This window comes from Rhinopithecus bieti, unplaced genomic scaffold, assembly GCF_001698545.2.
Source record: "Rhinopithecus bieti isolate Rb0 unplaced genomic scaffold, ASM169854v2 scaffold_20178, whole genome shotgun sequence".
In the NCBI taxonomy this organism is placed as follows: Eukaryota; Metazoa; Chordata; class Mammalia; order Primates; family Cercopithecidae; genus Rhinopithecus; species Rhinopithecus bieti.
The window spans coordinates 306366-314807 of NW_016809758.1; the positions used below are offsets into that span (position 1 = coordinate 306366).

General features: G+C 50.9%; 2 protein-coding genes across 7 annotated transcripts in view; one reads left to right on the plus strand and one right to left on the minus strand.

Moving 5' to 3' along the window:
• Positions 1-1925: 1925 nt before the first annotated feature.
• On the plus strand, positions 1926-5358 carry LTB4R (leukotriene B4 receptor). Of its 2 annotated transcripts, none has more exons than XM_017890260.1 (2): positions 1926-2357; positions 2992-5358. In XM_017890260.1, the coding sequence occupies exon 2, from the start codon at positions 3007-3009 to the stop codon at positions 4051-4053; it is 1047 nt and encodes a 348-aa protein (XP_017745749.1). In that variant the 5' UTR covers positions 1926-2357; positions 2992-3006; the 3' UTR covers positions 4054-5358. The 2 variants fall into 2 exon arrangements, with proteins under 2 accessions (XP_017745749.1, XP_017745750.1); XM_017890261.1 differs by having other exon boundaries at positions 2039-2353.
• A 327-nt stretch (positions 5359-5685) lies between these two features.
• ADCY4 (adenylate cyclase 4) overlaps positions 5686-8442 on the minus strand; it is a 16071-nt gene continuing 13314 nt past the window's right edge. For all 5 annotated transcript variants that reach the window (XM_017890253.1, XM_017890254.1, XM_017890256.1 and 2 more), the window contains 5 exons: positions 7072-7218; positions 6660-6767; positions 6429-6543; positions 5987-6111; positions 5686-5901 (listed from right to left, as the gene is read on the minus strand). In XM_017890253.1, coding sequence (XP_017745742.1) covers positions 5749-5901; positions 5987-6111; positions 6429-6543; positions 6660-6767; positions 7072-7218 — 648 coding nt within the window. In that variant the 3' untranslated portion in view covers positions 5686-5748. The remainder of the gene's footprint in view (positions 5902-5986; positions 6112-6428; positions 6544-6659; positions 6768-7071; positions 7219-8442) is intronic.

The window sequence follows — 8442 nt, forward strand, 5'->3', positions numbered from 1 at the left end:
TTGGAATCCATATCTAGGTCTAAAAACGGTTCTAGATCCTGACACCTTTGATTGGGGGATGTAGAATGGGATTCTTTTCAGGGGACATCCACAGGTACACACTCGTGGTCACTAAGGTGACCAGCTCATCCCAGTTGGCCCAGGACTTTCCCAGTTTTAGCACTGAAAATCCCTTGTCCCAGCCCTGTCGGTTTCCCAACAAACTGAAATGGTTGGCCCTTCAAGTGGCTACCCTGACCATCACCCCAGGCTCTACTTTAGTGACTGCTCATACCTCCCTGCCTCCCAGACAGAAGTTGAAACAGAGCAAAAGAAACCCAGTCCCCAGGATCATGCTGGGGCTACCAAAACTGGGATGAACTAGCATCTGTGAACTAGAACAGCAGGGAGTATGCTTAGAGTGCCTGGTCCTGGGTATGGGGAAGAAAGGCCATCAAGGTAGATGTGGGTGGGGAACAACTTGGGAGGGGAGGCAAGGACAACCCAGTTTCTGTCTGAAGGGACCTCTGGTTGACCCTGGAGCTTCTGTCCCCAAATATAGGCCTCACGGGATTCTTTCTGTCCTCGTGCGCTGAGCAGAGGTTCCCTAACTTCCTTTGTTGCATATTCCCCATCTCTGACACCCAGTGCGGTCAGAAAGCCCTTCCTTAACTCAGACTTCAGTTCTTGCTGCGGTTTCTGCCCATTGCTTTTCATCATATCCTCTGACAGCTACGAGGTCAACTCTGCTCTGGCTTTTCTCCAGGCAGAGCAAGTGGGGGCTCTGGAAAGGTTAAGGGATCTCAGTGACCACCATTACACTTTGCATCTTTCCTGAGAAGTGAGAGTTGAAAGGGAAACAGGAAGGCCCATGGTCAGATTGAAGGAAGGAATTTTAGTTTCTTCTTTTCTTTTCTTTTCTTGTTTTGAGATGGAGTCTCGCTCGGTCACTCAGCCTGGAGTGCAGTGGTATGATCTCAGCTCACTGCAGCCTCCACTACCTGAGTTCACGTGATTCTCCTGCCTCAGCCTCCCAAGTAGCTGAGACTACAGGCACATGCCACTACACCCAGCTAACTTTTGTATTTTTAGTAGAAACGGGGTTTCACCATGTTGGCCAGGCTGGTCTCAAATTACTGACATCAAGCAATCCGCTCCCCTCAGCCTCCCAAAGTGCTGGGATTACCAGTATGAACCACCACAACCCACCAGGAATTTTTAGTTCTTAGCTTTTGCAGGAGACTTCAAGGAAAGGAGATGTTCCTCTGTCCAGGAAATGGGGAAGGTGACCATTTTTGCATTCCTGGTTTCCCCTCTTGACAGGGTAGGCATAAGGCATCACTGTTCCTGCTCTCTCACTCCTGCTCCTCATGCTCAGCCTGCCTAGCTCGGCCTCAACTTTCTCTGTGTGTCTAAAGTGGAACTGGATAGAAGGCTGTGGGAAGATAGGAAAGAGATGGTGCCAATCCCCTTGCCTAGATCTTAAATCCAGACTCAGCAAGGCAATCACATGGGCAAGCACAAGGCAGGGGTTTGGGGAAAGGGGAAGTAATTGGCATTCTCTGTGATACCAAGGAGACCATTTGGATTTTGGCTTCTACCAAAGAGAATGGAGAATTGGTTGACCTAAATGGAACCAATCCCTTTAAATAAGGCGAGGAAAGGGGGTGCTGGAAGATGGCCACACAACCTAGATCCTAGCTTGAACTGAAGCCAAGAGCAGAGTGCTGCCCCCTTTGGCAATTTACTGACATGCCCTCTTTAAATCATGATGTTATCTAACCCAAACCCAGACCCAGGACCTAGTCACAGCTCCAACCTACACTTCCTATTAATTAAAAAAAAAAAAAAAGAAAAACTACATTATTAATGCAAAACAAACTAACAAACAAAGATATCAGCATTGTAGCCTCTCAATCTGAGCCCATTTCCCTTCTCTGGCTACCATACCTCTTTCTCCTATATGATACCATTCACTACTTTGTTTAATTCTCCAGTCTAGACCTGCATCTTGAGACCACACCCAGCCTACTCACTCCCCACACCCCTCTTTCCTCTCACTGCTCCTTCCTGGTCTCTTCTCATCTGGCTCCATCTCTGAGGAGTCCTCAGAGAAACCCTTCTGGGTTGCCCTGGAACACAGACTATCCCCCCTCCTAGTGAAGGGAGTGGGTAGGGGTTTCAGCCCCACCCTCAGGAAGATGCATCTTCCCTGTCCTCTGCTCTATGGTACTTCCTCTCTGGCTGACTTAGCAAACAGCACCTAGACTGGGGGCCAGGCCCTTGGCAGTGGGACAGATCCAGGGATAGGCTACAGCACCTTGCCCTGACCCTGGGATTGGCATCAGCTTCCAACCAGTTCCTGTCAAAGCTTGTAAGTAAGTATCCTGGGAACGGCAGTGGTTGTGGTGGTGGTGGGACGGTGTGCAGCCATGAAAGAAGGTGCAAAGGAATCTCCAAAGAAAGCCTGACCAGTGTAAAAGTTGGGAGGCTTTGTCCTTGTCACTTGTCCACTAACTCCTCCCCTCCCTGTTATTCCTGGTTGACCCTGGGCATCTCTGGGGACAGTAGGCAGGTGATTGGGAAAGTTAATGGGATTGAGGGGATGAGGGCCTGGCAGGGGGCAAGAAAGCTGGCCTTTCAAGGGGTGCAGCATTGGTAGGAACTCTCAGGTTGGTTCTGGGTTTTAGGGTCTCCTAAGGGGAGGAGACTGAAAAGGTCTGGAAATGCTGCTGCTGCTGCTGCTGCTGCTGCTGCTGTGGTCACTGTATATTTTGCAATTGGGTCTGTGGGCAGGAAGGGGCCCCATGACCCAGTTAGGAAACGAGTCTTTGTACTCAACCAGATCCCTTTAAGATGTCAGTCTGCAGCGATGGGGGCAGTATATTTCAGGGGGACCTCTGATGCTGCTGACCCTGGAGATAGACTAGAGTTCTCAGTCTAGGCGTGTCCATGGTGTCAGGAAACCCTTGGTCCTCTACTCTCATGTGTTGGTCCGCCCTCACTCTCCAGGTCCTCCCGACAGCCATGAACACTACATCTGCAGCACCCCCCTCACTAGCCAACTTTCTGTTGGCTATCATCCTGCTGTCAGTGGCGCTGGCTGTGGGGCTTCCCGGCAACAGCTTTGTGGTGTGGAGCATCTTGAAAAGGATGAAGAAGCGCTCTGTCACTGCCCTGTTGGTGCTGAACCTGGCCCTGGCCGACCTGGCCGTATTGCTCACTGCTCCCTTTTTCCTTCACTTCCTGGCCCAAGGCACCTGGAGTTTTGGATTGGCTGGTTGTCGCCTGTGCCACTATGTCTGTGGAGTCAGCATGTACGCCAGTGTCCTGCTTATCACAGCCATGAGTCTAGACCGCTCACTGGCAGTGGCCCTCCCCTTTGTGTCCCAGAAGCTACGCACCAAGGCGATGGCCCTGCGGGTGCTGGCAGGCATCTGGGTGGTGTCCTTTCTGCTGGCCACACCCGTCCTCGTGTACCGCACAGTAGTGGCCTCGAAAACGAACATGAGCCTGTGTTCTCCGAAGTACCCCAGCAAGAAGCACCAGGCCTTCCATCTAATCTTTGAGGCCGTCACGGGCTTCCTGCTGCCCTTCCTGGCTGTGGTGGCCAGCTACTCCGACATAGGGCGTCGGCTGCAGGCCCGGCGCTTCCGCCGCAGCCGCCGCACTGGTCGCCTGGTGGTGCTCATCATCCTGGCCTTCGCCGCCTTCTGGCTGCCCTACCACGTGGTGAACCTGGCCGAAGCCGCCCGTGCGCTGGCCGGCCAGGCCTCCGGGTCGGGGCTCGTGGGGCAGCGGCTGGCACTGGCCCGCAAGGTACTCATCGCGCTCGCCTTCCTGAGCAGCAGTGTGAACCCCGTGCTGTACGCCTGCGCCGGCGGCGGCCTGCTACGCTCAGCGGGCGTGGGCTTCGTCGCCAAGCTGCTGGAGGGCACGGGCTCCGAGGCGTCCAGTACCCGCCGCGGGGGCAGCCTGGGCCAGACCGTGAGGGGCGGCCCCGCCGCTCAGGAGCCTGGCCCTTCCGAGAGCCTCACTGCCTCCAGCCCTCTCGAGTTAAACGAACTGAACTAGGCCTGGTGGAAGGAGGCTCACTTTCTCCTGGCAGAATGCCAGCCCTGAGCCAGTTCTGTACCTGGAGGAGGAGTAGGGGCGTGGAGGGCGTGGAGGGCGTGGGAGGCGGGAGTGGAGTGGAAGAAGAGGGAGAGGTGGAGCAAAGTGAGGGCTGAGTGAGAGAGTGCTCCATCCTGGCTCCCACAGGCAGCTTTAACCATTAAAACTGAAGTCTGAAATTGGGTCAACCTTGTGAGTGGGGTACGTGTGCTGTGGGCATCGGGGTGCTCGTGGGTGCCCTGGTGGGACCCCTCTTAGCAGCTGAGAGTCACCTCCTTTAGTTCCCCATGATTTACAATTTTGGAAAGGGCACAAGGACAAACATAGATTGCCCCCATCCCAGGTGATTCCGAGTGCGCAGTCTGCAGACAATACTTAGCAAAACGCAGTCTACGGACTCCTAAAGCAGCTTGTCTAGGAAGACCACCCATGTGGGCCTATCACTCCAAGCTCTGTGACTCAGGGGACCTTCTGAGAAAACAGCACTGCTATGAAACATCTTCCCTGAAACCTGCGATACGTCTCCTTGTTAGCATGACTCCAACTTCCTGCCAATAATCTTTGTCCTCTCTGTAGGAGGTATTCTAGGGGATGCCTTCCTTCCTTCCATTTCACAAAGAGGTCAGACTTGAGGACTAAGTCATTAGATCTTATCCCTTAGAATTCTGCATATCAGCATCTGCTAACCTCCACAACACACCCTGGCACAGGGTGGGGCTGAGGGCCCCAGGAAACAAAGATTCCCAAAAGTGAGAGGGATGAGTCATTATTTCCTAGAGATGACTGTTGTTTTAGAGAACCTTGGTCCAACTCTGTTCTGACAAGGTTTTAGGAAGATGGCAACAACAGTGGCAGCAGTGTACTTTTTGGATCTTTCTCATAAAAAAACAAAAGAGCAAGTAAGAGAGTGAAACCAAATATTCACATGTAACACCCGCATCAAACCTAGTATGTCAAGGTATCTCCCATGGACCCCAAAGTATGAGCCAGTGAGAATGAGTCATCAATACCTCAAGACCCATATACCAGCATCTGTGCAGAAGGATACAGAAGGAAGCAAAGGGATGTTGGATGGATCTAAGAAGAGGAGACCCCCAAGCTGTCTACAGATCCTTACTGGAAAGCATGGTGTACCAATTTGAGAACAGCAGCTGAAACTGGGAGGGACCTAACAGAGTATTTCTCAGACCTCTCACCCATTCTGTATGGTGAACACATGATAGGTACTTGTTTAGTGTTTGTTGAATGAATAAAGTTCAAATGACATTTCCCTGGAGATTCTTCCGGTATTTGTGAGTAGGGGGCAGGAAAGGGCAAATCTTTGTTTTGAGCCATGTGGCTAAATTCTTTACGCTTCCAAGGTGTACAAAATGCTGGAATCAAGTTGGCAGAGAGGCTGAGGGAGTTCTCTTCCTGAGCTTGTGAAAACAATCACTCCCTTTCAACATGCTCAGTCTCACATGCATGCATGTGTGCACACATATGCACACACACACTTACACACACACACTTGCACTAAAATTGGCCTGGGAAGAATACTTCCCGCTGAAGGGTAAGGAGAAGGTGATGCCCAGCTATATCAGCATCTTCTGACATCAATGGGCTCCAGACACCCCAGAGTCTCTTTATTGAGGTTCTTAGAAGGGGAGTGCAATCTCAGCCTAGGGTAACTGAAGGAGGTCCACTTCGTGTCAAGTCTGTGTTCAGGAAGTAGGTGCAGAGCTGCCCTTTGCCTTTCACCTTGATGACCCCCCGGCTGTAGCAGGTGTAGCCCAGGGACTGTAGGGCCCAGGCTGTCTCCTCAGTCACCTACAATTGGAGGGGGGTGAGGGAATATAGAGGTGGCCCTATTCTTAGTTCCCCTCCCCCTATGCCTCCAATGTTGTTCACTCACTTGGATTTTGCCAAGGACTCCTGTACTCTCCATGCGGCTGGCCACGTTCACTGTGTTGCCCCAAATGTCATATTGTGGCTTCTGGGCCCCAATAACTCCAGCTACTACTGGTCCATGGTTCAACCCTAATAAGGGATGTGGTAATGACAGACTTGGAGAAGGAAGAGGGGAAGAGGAAGCACAAGGAACTAGAAGGAAGGGAGAAGAGCCTGGGGGGCCCTAGAGGAGAGGAGGGGTCTCTAAGGCTGGAGGAATGTAGCTTAAGAAAAAGAGTGGAAGAGCCTCATACCTCCTGGCCCAGCAGCTTCACACCCCATCCCAGGGAGTGAGTTAGGAAAGGGGCTTCAGGATGAACTGGGAGCAGCTAACAAAGGACTTGGACTGGGGCAAGCTCAGGAAGGTGAGGAGGTACCAGACTGCTGCAGCAGGGGAAGTCTCTCACCCACACGCAGGCGGAAGTTGTTGAATGAATGCTTGTTGATGACGTCCAGCTTAGACCCCAGGGCAACGGCAAATTCCACCATAGTGCCAAGGTGGCTGCAGCTCCGTTCAGCATCCTGGCAATGGGCCCACCCACCAGGGTGGGCCAGTGAGGGCACAGGAGTAAGTCCCACTAATGAGCCCATCAATGAGAGACCAGAGGAGGGTGGTAGGTAAGGAAGGGTTGCTGTACCTGTTGTGCATCCTGTCCAGAGGTGGCATTTAATCCTGTGGCTGCCATGTAGGTGCTGCCAATGGTCTTGATCTTCTCCACCCCACTGAACTTGGGCTTGGAGAGCAGCTGTATATAGAGAAGAGTCCTGTCCCCAGTCTCTCTTACTCTCTCCATCCCCTCTCCCAGAAGCCCAGCCCCAAGCCTTTGGAGTTAAAGGATCAGGCTGTGGGAGTGAGGATGGTGTCAGGAAGGAGAGGGTTGGTGGTGGGCAATGTTGCTGGAGTGGGTAGATCTAGGGGATCAGAGGAGGTGAGGGAGTACTGTAGGGGGGAGGATTGACTTCATGGCCAGAAAAGCAAAGTGGAAGGAGGTACTGGGGGAAATTCTAGAATCTAGGACATAGGGTCTGGGAAACTCTTGGAATTTTCACCTCATCAAAATCAGCAATTATTTCATTGAGCAGCCTCAGACACTCTAGGCCCTCATGATTGATGTTGGATTCAGAGTAGAACTCCTTGAAGTCTGGGACTGAAGCGAAGAGGACACAAACGCATTCGTAGGACTGGTGGTAGAGATCCTGGGAGAGCAGGAGACTGGAGTGAGGGGTGCATGTCATGTTCCTCTCCTTTCTAGGTCTGCATGGGGCCCTCCTCCCCATGTCCACATTCCTGGTCTCCCTGTTTAAGAAGAATTGGGAAGGAGGGAGAGGAGTAGGGCCAGGCTACCCCAGGGAAGTGACTTAGGAGTCAAAGCTTGGATCTCATTGTAATTCTAGAAAAGACAGAAGTTTGGGGTCAGGATCACCTCATAGCAACACGAAGGGAATCACTCCTAGAACTGGGATCCTGTCAATGTGAATTATTTCTATATCCTATCCTATTGCTGAACGGTGTTTAAGTCAATTAAGTCAGCTACAAAACCAAAGGTAAAACGTGTTTAAGTGTTTAAGTCAGTTAAGACAGGTACAAAATGAAAGATAAAGTAAGCAACAATAGGGACTATGAGGCAAAGGGAAAATAAGAGTAAGATGATAAAGATGGAATCAGATCTGAGGGTGGTTCACAAAATGAGTGCCATGAAGTCCTATTTAGTCTTAGATTTTGGTTCTTAGCTTTCTAGCAGCCAAAGTGAAGAGAGAAAAGGATCGATTACAACATTCCCTGTGTCTATAAGAGAAGAAATCAGAACTGATCTTGGAGCAGGGAGCAGGCGGTGGGGGCATAAGGCTGTGAAAGAGCTCCTGAGCTGTTTCTTTTAACACCCCTCAATATGAGCCAAGAGCATTTCCATAGCAGAGGGCCAGCAGGTGATACAAATACGATGGTACAAATATGTGGGTGACTTTCTGATGGTTTGGCTCTAGCAAAATTTTTGAGGATCTAGAGCAGCAGCATCCAATAGAAATTTTTGCAATGGAAACATTCCCTATCTGCAGTGTTCAATAGGGTGGCCACTAGATACAAGTGGCTGTTGAGCCCTGGAAATGTGGCTGATGCAACTGAGGAACTGAATATTTTATTTTAATTCATTAACCTTAAATTTTCATACTGCTAATGGCTACCATATTGGATAGTACATGTCTAGAGAGAGGGGTGGACTATATCCTCTAGACCAGCAGTCCCCAACCTTTTTGGCCCCAAGGATGGGTTTCATGGAAGACAAGTTTTCCACGCACCCAGGCTGTTGCGGGGGATGGTTTTGGGATGAAACTGTTCCACTTCAGATCATCAGGCATTAGTTATCAGATTGGTGCAAAATTAATTGCATTTTTTTTTTTTTTTTTTTTTTTTTTCATTTAAAA

Excerpts from the sequence above, each read along its gene's own strand:
- LTB4R (XM_017890260.1), top strand. The coding sequence starts at position 3,007 with ATGAACACTACATCTGCAGCACCCCCCTCACTAGCCAACTTTCTGTTG.